At 47.8% G+C, this 14,407-nt stretch overlaps 1 protein-coding gene and 1 pseudogene across 1 annotated transcript; one reads left to right on the top strand and one right to left on the bottom strand.

Moving 5' to 3' along the window:
• Positions 1 to 4,010: 4,010 nt before the first annotated feature.
• LOC144135533 (uncharacterized) lies at positions 4,011 to 7,511 on the bottom strand. Its single transcript, XM_077668176.1, has 2 exons — positions 7,208 to 7,511; positions 4,011 to 6,200 (listed from the first exon to the last, which is right to left on the bottom strand). Exons 1-2 carry the CDS (start codon positions 7,470 to 7,472, stop codon positions 4,309 to 4,311), a joined length of 2,157 nt encoding a protein of 718 aa, XP_077524302.1. The 5' UTR covers positions 7,473 to 7,511; the 3' UTR covers positions 4,011 to 4,308.
• A 3,016-nt stretch (positions 7,512 to 10,527) lies between these two features.
• On the top strand, positions 10,528 to 11,033 carry LOC144134541 (Na(+)/citrate cotransporter pseudogene; annotated as a pseudogene).
• Positions 11,034 to 14,407: the final 3,374 nt, after the last annotated feature.

Genomic DNA, 14,407 nt, shown 5'->3' with positions numbered 1-14,407 from the left:
CATGGTTAGTGGAATTGAAACACACTGTGTTCAAACTTTTTTATTGCACTCGATCACTCCCCGTGCATGCATCTTTAAAACGATGCCAATTTAAAGATTTATATACAATGAACAAAAACACACGTTAGCAGTGCATAAGTAGGAAAATGTAAACAAAAATGAAAATAAGCATTTAAATAAAATCATGAATGAATGAATAAATAAAACAGTCTAGAATTCCCGACCCTCCGCCTATATAAAGAAGTTTGGAGGCCCTGCCTGGATCTACTAAACCAGCTCATCCGGCTGGACACGACTCTGACAGCAACACCACGGAACCTCAAGTACACTTTCCAATTAACTGACGCCCTCCTCCAGGCCATCTAGACTTCCTGAGCAAAAGCCACCACTTACGAAAAAAAAAAGTATGCATTTCTTTCGATCTTATTAACGCCTCAACCCTTAGTCCGCGCTCCGCCCTTTCAGAGCCTCACGTGTCTGTAAACCGATTCGACCCGAGGCACCATTTCATTTATACGTGTCTCAGCACTCCTACAGCGTCGCGGCGCCCTTAAGGGCCCCCCTGTGCCTCATCCATTCTCTACGCAGCAGGCCACACCGTGGCCATGGCGCGGAGAGTTCACGTTGCCGACCAATTTCTCTCCAGCGTTATCGACTCATCCTTGTTTCGTTCCCTCAGCGTACACGCACATCAACCTTTCTTTTTTTCTTCGACACTTGCCCGGCGCCCATTGCTTCACAGCCTTCCTATCGACCGCTCCTTGTAGAGCCTCGCTCGGTGGTGGTACATATATACCCAGCGTCTGCTACAATGCCTTTACGGCAAAACGATTGTTTCGGTTGCTTTTTTTTTTTACTACACCGGTTTGACTTAATCTCGTGTATACAGGGTGCTGCTCCTCCTCTCCGCTCATGACGCGGAGTGGGACTGTTTTGTCCATAGCGACCTCGGGTCTCCTCTGTATACTATGCGGAGAGCCCTGGCTTCCTATGGAAAGCTCTTGTCCAGGAGGCGATTGCTCAATTTCTACACGGAGCGGCAGTGATTCAAATAATCCAGTACACGCATTTGCGCCCGAATTCCGACCGACTGATTGCATCAACTGCGTTTGCATTGATCAAAAATGTATGCAGAATGTAATGCATTGTTTTTTGCGTGAGAGTCGACAATTCGCTCCCGAAAAAGAGACTACTAGTTATTTTTCAACTCATGTACCGATATTCTGAATGCAGCTCCGAGATTAATTCCGCCTATAAACCAACCACGTTTTGTTCACGAAAGTATCAGAAGGTACCTGACTGCTGCGTCAAGCCTCGAAACATTTAATGCATTAATAAATCGAAGTTTATTCCACCAAAACTACACAGGTCTCGAGCAGTGACGGGCTATATAATGTAAATCATTTATATGCGAAAAATTTGAAAACTACATTATAATGTCAATTTCAGAGTGAAATAACCTATGCCCACGCTTGAATAGAATAGTTGACATGCACGAAAGATTGCCCCGCGGAAAATATGGAGGGCTTTTCATCTTGTCTCACGGATAGATAGTTTACGCAGTAGTAACGAAGTATGTTCCGTAGTATCTATGGTAACTGGGAGTAGCTTAGTCATTATTGCTGCATTCATACCGGGCAGAATTGAACACCAGCGCCGAAATTACCGGACAGGCTGTCCGCGCATGCGCCAAATTCACTCACTCACCTAATCAAGCACTCTGACGGCTTTAACGCATCCTGCCCGCTTAATTGTACCCACCTTAGCAACATGATCCGCTCTAGCATCAAAATCGCTCGCTTGTTCGTTCAGTCACTCCTTCACTAATTCAGTCAATAAATTAATCAATTCAGATACACAACAATTCGGTCTTAAAACTGAAGAGCAAGTCCCCCGCAAAATTCTGCTCGTCCTCCCAAAACGAGCGCTTAGGATCGGAAGACGTCCAGTCCACGAGGAGGCGAGAAAAGCGTTCCTCGGACCCAAGGCGTGCCCACTCGGTTTATTCTTTTTTTTTTTTCTACCCTTCCCCATCGCCCCTGTATCGAGGAGGTGTCTCCACAAGCGGGGCGCATGCGCCGTGGATTTCGCCGAGCTGGGCGAATGCAGCTCCGTGTTTATTTTTTTCCCATCATCTCCCTGGCGTGCCGCGTATCCCGAGCCGAGCCGGGGGCGCTCGCTCGCTCCTGCAACTGCTCCCCGCGATCGGTCTCCGGGCGGCTGCGGCTTCTTCGCTTCTCGCCGACGGACCCGGAGGTCGATACGGCCGGGCTCGAGAAGATGGCGCAAATCCACTCATCGCCATGGCAACTGCCTCCCTCCTCATCCTCCCCCTCTCGCTGCATCCGCCGCAACTCAGCCTTCTGGCGCCACGCTTCTGGCTTCTCGGCGCAAGCTTGGCCCTTTTCTGAGCCCACGCCCCAGCTGCACCTTCGCAAGTGGCTCTACTTTACCTGACTGAGACCGCTATATAACCTCGTCTGACCTCCGGTACACTGTAGCGTGCATATGTCTTGCAATTAGCTTAAAAAAAACAGCATTAGTTCTGCAACCTAAATTCTAACGGTAGTTAGAGAGTATTCACTCTTATCCCACGTAGTCACCTTTTCAAGAAACGCGTAACAGCTGAGGCACACACTGAGCAGCCTTCAAAGTCTGTTGTTTTGTATAATCAGCATGTTGTTGTTGTTGTTGGTTGTTGGGAGAAGGAAATGACGCAGTATCTGTCTCACATATCTCGGCGGACACCTCTACCGCGACGTGGGGGAATGGATAAAGGAGGGACTGAGAGAAAAAAAAGGAAGAAAGAGGTGCCGTAGTGGAGGTCTCCGGAGTAATTTCGACCACCTGGGGATCTTTAATGTGCACTGACATCGCACAGAAAACGGGCGCCTTTGCGTTTTGTCTCCGTCGAATCGCGGCCGCCGCGGTCGGGTTCGAACCCGGGTACTCCGGATCAGCAGCCGAGCGCTGTAACAACTGAGCCACCGCGGCGGCCGCATATTTCTCCCAGTCACCAAATAAATCCCAAGTTTCGTGCGCATCACCGAGTGATTATTAGTAATTTTCTTTTATTTATCTAATCTGCCACGTATTAATTTAACTGAATGTGAGTCATAAGACGTCGTTGCATGTTTTGTAGCGACAGAGGCCCATACCACGGAGCACAGAGAAAGGTCTTAGAGAAAGGGTTGCTGCATCTACTAGGTATACTGCAATTTATTTTTTCTGTGCGTTCATGCGAACATCGAAACTTGGGAAATATATTTGATTAGTGCTGACAAACAACTATTGCTCAGTTCTGAAGAAGATAACAGTAAACGAAATCATTACACGAAGGAAGGATGGACGAAACGCAAGGCTTGGAGGTGTATTGTTCGTGTGTCCCGGTCGTAGTTATGGTATGGTCAATAGAAGCTCTCTTATTTTTCTCGCCATTTTACAACACAACACAGTCCCTGTTTAAGTATGGTCTTAAATACAGAATATCAGAAATCACTAACAAAGCTGCAGATGGGAAATATTCGTAGACTAACAGCGCAACGACTCTAGGCCAAATCAGATACACAGAGGGAAGGGTGGAAAGGAAGAACATAGCGCTGCATATGACACAACTTCAAATAGCAGCTTTCCTGCACTGTTGATATACTGTGCAAGTGTCGTCTATATACCTAGTCAAGAGTGCGAGCTGTAGACTCATAGCACGGTGAGAGACATTCTTTTCAAGCGTAGAGCAGACTCTTCTAAAAGAATGAATGTATATAAGATACTAGTGAGCATTCTGTAGATTGATTTCAATACTTTTTATAATGCCAGAACAACAGTCGCGAGCCTCTTGATGTGATGTCAGCGGCATCTATGTACAGCAAGCGTTCGGAAACAATATGTCAACCTAGGTTCCTTCGAACAAGTTTGAATATACAAAAAAATGGCTGTGCGGAACGATGAATAAAACGATAAAATACCCGATTATATCAGAGGTTTCAATAACTTTCGTAAATAAGTCTCAGTGTCACTTATGCAGAACATTCACAGTGCCGATGCGCTAAATGAGAAGAGCGTTCAAAATGTTTGAGGCGGTTCTACTAAAGACACCACCTGTAGGCGTGCAGGAAAAGTGTTTTGGTAGATAAAAATACAGTTTTTCAAGCTTTCATACACAGGAACCTTTCTCTAAAACTTTGTAGATGTTTTGTATCCGATTATACTTAAGTTTTTACAGCACAGCGTATTCTATTCTATAGTGAGGTGAATTAGAATATTCATTATCCTCAAGGATGCAGAACAATAGAGATGCCGAAGCGAGCGTTATGCGTTTCGATTTAGAAGAAACAAATTTTCGTTTTCGACGTCACATCCCTCGATACCTTCAGCCGCTTCGCACGTTGGGAACAGGACGGCCGCGAACGACTGCGCCAATATCCTAACTTTGTCTCGGAGCATGTCTTCCGAAGCGGCTCTCTGACCTTGCACACCCACAGCCAAAGCATCGCACAAGCTGTACACGTAGTACAGAAGAAAAAGCAGATCGCTGCTCAGATCAGTCCCAGGAACCGCCTGGCCACTGCCGACGAAGTGTCTGTAGAAATGAAACGCTCCGTACAGACCCGCCAGCTCTGTAAGATCGGCGCCAGACTCCTTTCTGGCTCCATGTTCCAAAGGGACAGGACTTCGCGGCGATTGGTACAGAGGCGATGACAATGGTAGGCACTTCGCCAAGCGAGACTTGCTCAGCCTTCCGTAGAGGTCCTCTGTCGAGAAGACAGTTCTTAAGATGCGGGTAACAGTTGTCGCCAGGGACAAGTACATCAGCCAGGGATCGCTTAAGGCCGTCGCGTTGAACAGTGTCAGAGGCACTACGACGGTGCTGCCCGATACCTTCGAGCGGTAAGCCGATGCTGCGAAGGCGTCCCGTGGTGCGTCCAGCTGGCCCACCCATCGCTTCCACGTTGAGTTCCTCAGAAGCCTTAGTAGGGTGGGAACGTCAGATGGGCCACCGTAGAGATCGCTGTGGTACTGGGATAGGGTCGCGCTAGACTGGAAGGCTCGGGGAACTCCGAGCGAAAAAGACATACTAGAGTTCCCCAACTTCTGGGACACCATGTTCTGAAGGGCGAGCAGAATATAATTGGCGTTCTTCACCACGGTCGCCGGGAATGCAGGAGTTTCAAGTAGATAAGAAAGAACGTAAGGATCGTGCCTGCCTATCAGACTTAAGCAAGCATTTAAGCGCTCAGGGTCTCGCGGTGATGGGCCTTCGCCTACATGCCTGTCACTGAGGCCCAGCCAGACAGCGTAGAGTTGTCTCTTCACTTCGCGCACCAGAAGAGACATGCCGATGGTGCTATACCACTCGAGGTTCCAGGGAGGGCTCATTCGCGAGCTGTCGGACAGGGAGCAGTTGTTGACTTTTCCCCCGGCGGCTTGTGAAACTTCCGAACACAATTTGCGCTCCAGCAAGGCAAGGAACGCGATACTTGTGTTTTTTCTCTGTGAAAATTTTGTGGAAGCTGATGATTTATAACCCAGCTCTCCTGTCTGGTTCGAAGCTGGCTTTGAATAATGCGCGACATACTTATTGGCGATTCCAATATGCTGTACAGGAGTAGGTGCCGAAAGCTCGACGCGGAATGTGTCATTGGACGCTCTGGTTACTGAAACGCTGAAAAACGGCGACACACCAATCCTTGCCATCTCAACAATAGCCGTCGCCACTGCGTCCGTCGAAAAAGACCCGTGAGGTCTGACATACGACATCGTGGCTTTCAGTTCGGCCCAGTTGGTCAGATTGGCCCAGACGCAGTGGAGGAAAAAGCGACGCACTGCCTTGTACGGGAAGTCGTCGCTCAGCAAGAGACGAACCAGTTTGTTCCGAAACTCTTCTACAATGGCGTCTTGGACCGCGAAGCTCCCCCTCGACATCTCTTGAGAAGAGACTTCTTCGTGGTTGCGCTGCCACCGCGAACAGACGTGGTCGTACAGATTCCTGCAAGGACTGTGGCTGGGATCCAACTGTTCGCTTAGGAACGCTGCGTATCTCGAACATTCTTCGGTACCGCAAAAGTACTCCAGACCTTTAAGAAGCCTCAGTTGGCCGTCAGTCGCGTCCCCGGTGAAGTTATCCGGTTCATCCTTCACCGTAACCAGCCGCCCAGCCACAATACTCCCGTCTTTGTCTTCTCCGTCCGTTGTGTTCGGAACTGCGCGCGCGTGCACAGAAAGAATGCGTTATTGCTTGCTCTCATATTTCGTGACAACAGGCTAGCAACGCGGAACAAAGAGATGTCAGTGCACGGGGAACATGAAGCACTTGTGGGTTTAGGGAAAAAGTGCAATGAAAGCGATGCGAAGACAACAGCGCACAAGCGGCCGCTCCAGTCGCTGTATAGTCCTGTTGTATACCGCGTAATTCACAGGTCGCATTCCAGAAGCGAATCCATATAAGAGTCGGTGCCTGGGTTAAAAACTAGTTCTTGGTTAACCTGCCCAACACCAATCTGTATAAGCTAATGATTATCGGATTGGATCTTTGGGACCGCTCTTTTGCTGTTAATTAGTTTAATTCCCAACAGGGGCGGATTTATGGATGTGTGACTGGAGGTGGGGTTCATTTGAACCATGTTTCATTTCTTCCCCTTTTTCCGCCGGACAAGTTGAAAAAAGAAGGTTATGGTTTTCCTCAGTGAAATTTCTTCCTCGCTAGAAGGGGGGGGGGGGGGGGGGGGAGAATCACCATAAATCTGCCCCTGGTCTGCAGCTGACTCAAATTGTGATTTCAGAGATAACGTTCGCGCACTCGAAAAAAGTATAAGACGGCAACAAATTGTCAGTGCAGAAAACCGCGGTATTTTTTTGATACAATGCACTACGATGTCAATGTTCTCTATCATGAACAACTACCAATGTAAATTTTTTACTTGCACTTGCAGTTTGATGACCGTTGTTGGGCGACTTGAAATAGAACGATACTTGGAAGTCCTCCACTCCCCCCCCCCCCCCCCCCTACCTCAATCTGGTTTCTCTCAAAAATAGGAATACAAGTGTACTGGCTCATGTGTGCATAGCGGTGGCCGCTCTCATGACGTGAGCGAGGGATAGGGGAGAGAAGGGGCGGTACAGCTACCGTGATTTCTCTGCAGAGGAGAAGGGGAAATAGTCCAGAAGGCAGTTACGAAGCCGTCCACTGCACACACGTGAACTCCCGTACCAGAGCGGGTCGTCACGACGACCATGATGGTCTCCAGGTAGGGCTGCTTGTAGGTGAGTATGCTGAAGGCCAAGTAGACGAGCAGGGACACCAGCATCGCGACTGCTGCGCCGCAGCAGAGGCAGAAGCACTTGCGCTCCTGCAGGCGAGCTTCGCTGATGCGGTGGCGCTGCACCTGGCTCTCGAGCGACTTCTGCAACTGGGACGGCCTGGCAGCCTTCACCACCGGCTCCTCGTCTTCGCTGGCCAGTGTCAAGTACGACATCGTCGGTACACGTCCTTCCTCGGGGCGCGCAGGGTCTGTGTCGGGGGCGGCGGCTGAACGCTGCAGCTACACGCCTTCTTCTTCTTCTTCGACATATCCATATTTTCTGCACGTTTCGCTTCTTCTTACGAGCTGTGACTGCTTCAATGTTTGTTGCATCCTCCTTTGCTGAATGCGTTCAGGAAACTTGGGTGAGGACAAATAAAGATTAGGAAGCTCACTCACCCTACCTTTCCAATGGACAAAGAAGAGGCAGCTACCGGCAGATTGCCTTGCCAATTGTATCCAAAATTTCCGCATTTAAAAGATCCTTGAGGAATTTTCATGTATTCAATTCTCTGATCTTCTCTCCCGTTATTTTGACTTTAATTATTGTGATATCACTCAAGGCACAACCATTAGTTTGGCACCAGGTTACCCGTTTTTTTTGGCTCTCCTCACTGAATGCTGGACTATCCCCTGCCGTGGGTATGTGCCATGTCAACAAAAGAAAGAAAGAGAGAGAGAGAGAGAGAAAGAAGGAAAGAAATAAAGGAAGAAAAAGTGAGAAAGAAAGGAAGAAACGAAGAAAGAGAGAGAGAAAGAAAAAAAGAGAAAGAAAGAAAGAGAGAAAGAAAGAAAGAAAGAAAGAAAGAAAGAAAGAAAGAAAGAAAGAAAGAAAGAAAGAAAGAAAGAAAGAAAGAAAGAAAGGAAGAAAGAAAGAAAGAAAGAAAGAAGACAACAGCCGTAGCAATACATGAGTGGTGCCTGCCCTCTTTGCGGGCGCTTTGTCTTGAACCTTACGCATTACCCTATTAGCTTTTCTGTATTCGAGACGCCGACGTCAACTATATGTTAACCCTTTTTGCTATGATTGCTTTATAGCGCAACATATCCAACAATACTGCCAAAAAATCTCCCATATTTGTTTTCAGCCAGCAGACAACCACTGCGGGTGTGGTTGCACGCTTCAAGGCGGGACCACCCTTGCCTACGACGAGCAACCGAAGACCGAATCCGATGAAGGGGGGGCCTTATTCAACAAATTAATTAAAGGCGATCTAACTGCTTTCGTTAATTCAGTATTTCCCTGCCCCCTTCGTTTCATTCTGATGCGCGGAATGCGCGCAGGCTCACAAGGTTACAATACCGCCGCTTAGTGGAATTAAAAAAAAAAAAGAAACTACCGCACACGGCGCGCACGACCAATGCGCGCTTCTCAGCGTCATATCCTGCATCGTCCACGTTGCTTCCTTATGTCCAGGGAGCACGCCACGCACTATGCGCATGCGCGCAAAGTACACGGACGTGCATGCGGCTGGGCTCAGGATCTTCAACTCGGCAGCCGCCCAGCGAACGATTCCCAGCACTCCATAATCGCACGCTCACGTTTCTTCGCACCAATTACCGGTGCGCTCGGAAACGTGAGATGAGGCAAGGAGCGACACTCGGAAAAGGAATCACGTGGGAGGTGCAGTAGAACGAGAGCACGCGAGCTTGCGCGCAGGGCATCGTCGTCTATACGTGGATCGCGTCCGCCCGCCGATTAATTTTTTATGATTGTGGTTTTTTTTACCTTGCTTTGTACACACAAGTATCGAATCATCCTTCACTGACGTATCACGACATGACGATGAGATGTATCCGAAGTGGGCAGAAAGCCGATCGGCGCGACCGATATAACTATTTCACGTCGGCGATTCCGTGTACGCATACAGGCTTATACGCGGCAGTGAGTATGCGCAGGTACGGAGCTGCGGAGAAGATCGAAGCGCCGATAGGTGTTCCCTTGATGTGGCGCACGCGAGGAGGTAGTGTTCGCGTGAAGCAACACGTCTCACGTGACAGCTCCAACGGAGGTCTTCCCCGCACAAGTCATCCGTCATGTTGAGTGCATCCGCAGAGAAAGGTTTTGTACGCGTAAGTCGCACTTTTTTGCCACGCAACATCGGAAGGCTGCAACGTGTCTTGCCTCGCTCGATTTTGTCCGTCCGGGTTTGGGATAAGGCTTTTCTCTTTCATTTCCTTTTTGTTACCGGCTTTGTTAGTTTTTTTTTTTTTTCTATAGGGGCGCTTTCGACGGAGAGTTTGTTCTGTGCACGAAAGATATCCTCTTGACCGTTACAGCAATCTCGCCACGACTCCATAAATCCTGCGCGAGGTCGTTCAGTCGCATGCCTTGCAGCGGTGTGCTCTCACGTGAACGCACGCACACACACACGACTGATTCGACTTCGTCACGCCACGAATGCTTGGCACGTGTTTGGCCTGGGCTTCGTACGAACATTCGGACGATCATCGGCGTCCAGATTTTCGGCTTAGCTGAAAACCCGGGCGCTGTTTTCAACTGTGTACTTCGGACATTAAGTCAGCTGCCGTTAAATATGCAAGTGAGTTCACTATCATACTCATACTATACAATGGTTTGGTTTGGTTTATGGGCTTTAACGTCCCAAAGCGACTCAGCCTATGCGGGTGACCGTAGTGGACGGCTCTAGATTATCGACCGTCCGGGACTCTTTAACGTGCACTGACATCGCACTGTACACTGGCCTCTAGTATTCCACCTCCATGGAAAAGCGACCGCCGTGGCCGGGATCGAACCCGCATCTTTCGGGTCAGCAGCCCAGTGCCATAACCACTGAGCCACCGCGGTGCCTTCGTACTATACAATGTTCCGCTGGCTGTATTTCACACAATAACTTTCGTGACTCTCTCACTACACTTATGCCAGTCCTCAAAAGCTGTACTGTTCAAGGCCGTATAACTATGCAAACTTTATAATGGACACGGGTGAAAACCATTAGGAGCCAGTATGACGTGTCGAATCGCTCTCCAAGCCTGGTTGAAAGCAGAACCCAAATTTTATTTGCGCATTTTCTACCCGCATCGGATGCGTGAGACAGTACACATTGTGAATCTCCACGCGGTACTGACCTAACACCGCTGAAAAATTTATAATTTAATTTTTTCTCGAATTTGTATTCAGTTTCGGCTTCAACAACCAAACTGTGGCAGTAACGTTTTCATCGAAATCCAACTTAATCGTCCATTTATGAAGTCTGGCCTCACTGACATGATGGTGGTGGGCATGGAGGCCCTGGACGCGGTGCCGGACACTGTGGTGGTCATGTTGCTCTGCATCACGTCGTCGGTGATGACCGAGTTCACGAGCAACGCGGCCATCTCCAAGTTCATGCTGCCTGTGGTGCTCGAGACGGCCATGCATCGGCGCGGCAACCCGCTCTACTTCGGCATCCCCACCACCATCGGATGCTCGTTCGCATTCATGCTGCCCGCTTCGACGCCACCGAACGCCATCGTCTACCACTTGGGGCGCATGACTCCGGGAGATATGATAGGCCCGGGCTTCCTCATGAACCTGATCTGCGTGATGTTCGAGATCGCTGCCATCCACACGATCGGCTCCTTGGTCTTTGACGTCTACCAATTCCCCGAGTGGGCCTCCAGCGACATGGCCCGCGGCTTTTGATCCTCGAGAAAGCAACAGCTGAAGTCAAGCATGGCTTCGTCTTTCGCGTCCTCATTTTTCGTCTCGTGCAGCAAAGCACGTTATAGTAAAAAAAAAATTACGTCAAAGTTCATTGTGTGTCACGTGAGGCATAGAAAGAACTGCGATGTAATTGCTTCTTCGTCGTTTTCATGAATTACGACGCTTGTTTACCAGCCTGCGTAAAGAGCTGGAATGAGTATGAACGAAGAAGCAGCAATTAGTGATAGTTGTGGGATTGTGCGTCGCGCATCCATGACGGGTAAATGCGCCTCATCAGTGAAATCAGTAACGAGTAATTAACTGCACGAGCTATAAGCTCTTCTGAAGCGCCAACACCTTGTTTCGGGTGCGCACTCAAAATGCGTCAGGATATTGAAGATAGCAGTGAACACTTCCCTCGTTCAAGATAATCCAGTAAGGCTTGGCGTGTGATGCAGGATACACAAGCAATTTTCATATCTACTCGAAAAAATAATTCCATGGTATTGAAGTATTGCGCACGCCGCACTTTCCGGCATATGTCTGAAAGGTAAGTAAAAGTGTCAGTTTCCGGAGGTGCCGAAGGTCTATGCTCCAGTACCGCCAACTTTAAAAGCTAACCCACCCAATGACGCATCCAAACAAGTCCCCCACCGTATTTAAAAAGCATGACTGCGTGTTGGAATGATTGTGAAGTTATCTGATTTATTTTACTTACGAGAGTATGTGCTCTCTGCAACTTCATCAGTTTTATCACATTCAGACAAATCAAGTTGCAAGTTTAACTAGACGTTTTGACGATGATTTTATTACATTTTTATAACCCAAGAGCGGCACGGCCAAATGCCACCATAGTAAAAGGTTTTTTTCGTTTTTGGTCTACACATGTTAGGTCAAGCATTTATTTTCCCAAGCACTTCACCAGAGAACTTTAACCCATTAAAAAAAAAAAAACTTGTGCATACCTGGTGGCTTCAAAGTCTATCCCACTATATTGACCACGAAATCGATATATGTAAAACTACAGCTACAGTTCGCACCAGCGTAGTATTTTCGCAGTAAGCATGCTGCTTCTCTGCAATTCTGCTGCGTAGGGCCCAATAATGACGAACTGATATGGATGTTCAACACCTCGAGCTCACATTTTCCCGCTGAATGTAGCACAGTTAGAAAGGCCGAATATTATACAGTGTTACAAGGCTACAATGCAAGTCCTACCTTCCAAAAACGTTAGAAATCACTGCGGTGACCCGCATTGGGAGAATGCGAAAGCATTGACGCCCCCTTGGCACTCGTACACATTTTGGATTTTAAAATTTAGCGCCATTGCTTTTTTCCTGTCCCCTACTACATTCCCGTACTGTCTATTCGGCCGTCCGACGACTTTTTCTTCTAATTAATTAATTGCTACATGTCAATGAAACTTTTGTTCGATTAGTTATCACTCATCAAACACATTTCAATTCATTTCAAACTTTATTTCCGCTCCTTTGCCTATTTTCCACCATTTGCCGTCCACGCTTGTTTTCCCGTCAACTCACTATATCGATGTCTGCGCTATTTCGACGGTTTTTAATTTTGGGCTCTAGTTCATTAACCAATCATCGTATCGACACCAAACTTTGTCCGACATCCCCCTCACATCATCCTCTATCGATTACAATTATTCATTTGATCCTAACTCTTCTGAGAACGAGACAACGCTTGCCGACACGTTTTGCGGACACGCTCTCGCCGACATAGCCGAGTAATGCTTTCCCATTAATAATTGCCGCTACTTGTCTGGTTTCTTGTCTGACATTTTATTGCGCGGCCGTTAGAGCACAAAGGCGCCATTTCTCCATGTTTTCTGCTCCGAGGAAAGTCGACAGGGGTACTCGCAAGCTGGCTAGGAATGCTTACGCGAGATCCTCCGCGAGATCACTGCGAACGCAGCTTGCACAGCCTATATAGCGCAACGGCCGACGTTTCCGCGAAAGCACGTAATAAATGAATCTCGCGAATGGGACCCGAAACCACAGAGCCGTATACGTGCGCCCACGAGCGCTGCTGCAGGATGCATCTGTCCGCGACGAGGCACAATTACACTCTCCGGAACGGGCTCTATACCTTCCGCGAGTCGGCAACGAACGGTCAGTGATAGCGCTATCTCTCGTATGGTCCGCGAGGCTGCTCCTTTCGACGTAAGAATAAAGAAGACAGCAAGTAAATCTCGAGAGGGAAGGACGTATTTGCATTGCTGACAGCTCAACGATGGGGGTGCTTGATGAATGACCGCTGAAACCTTGCGCGTTGGACGGGACGTTGATTTCGGGGATAATGCGCTTCCCCTCGGGCTACGCGAGGACGTGGGCAAGACGCGAGGGTTGGCGTGCCGGTCTGCTATTTGCTTGGAACATTGTACCCGGCATCTCTTAGTGTGCAGTATACGGGCAACGGACGCATTTACGAGGGCATACTGAACATGTGTACGATGTTTTTTGTGTATCAGTTGTCAAAAACACAGCTCAATGTTTAACACGGTGCGCAGCTGATCGAAACAGTTAATATAACACATACGACTGCTTCTATATATAACATTGTCACATTATAGGCCGATCCGGATGTTTGTTCCTTGCCAGCTTTTGTTTGAGGTCGATTGCTTATTTTTCTTCGTAAATTATTTCTTTCTGGATGTTTTTCTTCGGAAATCAGTGAGGTGAGGCTTCGAAAAATGTTAAATAAGCACGCTTGACTTGAAGTAAAATCAGCTGAAACTTTTTCTGTTCTGTAGATCCTATTTCACCTCTCACTTAACTTCACTCCAATTTCACGTTCCTGTGCACTATATATATATATATATATATATATATATATATATATATATATATATATATATATATATATATATATATATATACATATATATATATATATATATATATATATATATATATATATATATATATATATATATATATATATATATATATATATATACCTAAATGCACCCGCTGTAATTTCTCAGTGGCAATAGCATTCTCCCCGCTCAGGACAAGGTCGCGAGTTCGATTCCCGACTGCGAAGGCCGTGGTGCTATGCGATGCAGACGAAAGGCGGAAACGTCCGCGTATACAGTCGCGCCCCCTTATATCGAACCATCCCAAATATTTCAAATTATTGGCTCTATCGAACAGAGATTATCCCCGTGCAAATTCAGCGAAAATTCAGCTCAAAAACTCTGTTTTCGCTCGTCGATCGATGTATCGAATTGTGCGCCTCACCCGTACAAGTGGCATGCAGAGACGGGTCTGCTGCGTAGCCTTTGGTACCTGCTGGCAGCGCTAGCACTGTGAAAGCACGTGATGAGGTGAGCAGATGCTGTGCTTAACAGTGGTCTTCGGTATCTTGGACTCATTTTAACGCGATAGAGTTAAGGACCTCGTGGCACAGAAAAGCCGGCCTCTTATCGGCGCCTGTTGTC

The sequence above is a fragment of the Amblyomma americanum genome, chromosome 5 (assembly GCF_052857255.1).
Source record: "Amblyomma americanum isolate KBUSLIRL-KWMA chromosome 5, ASM5285725v1, whole genome shotgun sequence".
Lineage (NCBI taxonomy): Eukaryota > Metazoa > Arthropoda > Arachnida > Ixodida > Ixodidae > Amblyomma > Amblyomma americanum.
Note: the sequence above shows the minus strand (reverse complement) of the source record. Positions and strands in the feature narration are given on the sequence as shown.

What these genes read in the sequence shown, in the direction of transcription:
- LOC144135533 (XM_077668176.1), bottom strand. Translation starts at nt 7,472, where the DNA reads ATGTCGTACTTGACACTGGCCAGCGAAGACGAGGAGCCGGTGGTGAAG. An exon ending in CGTCGTGACGACCCGCTCTG is followed by an intron (nt 6,201 to 7,207) that starts GTACGGGAGTTC and finishes ACGCGCGCGCAG; the next exon opens with TTCCGAACACAACGGACGGA.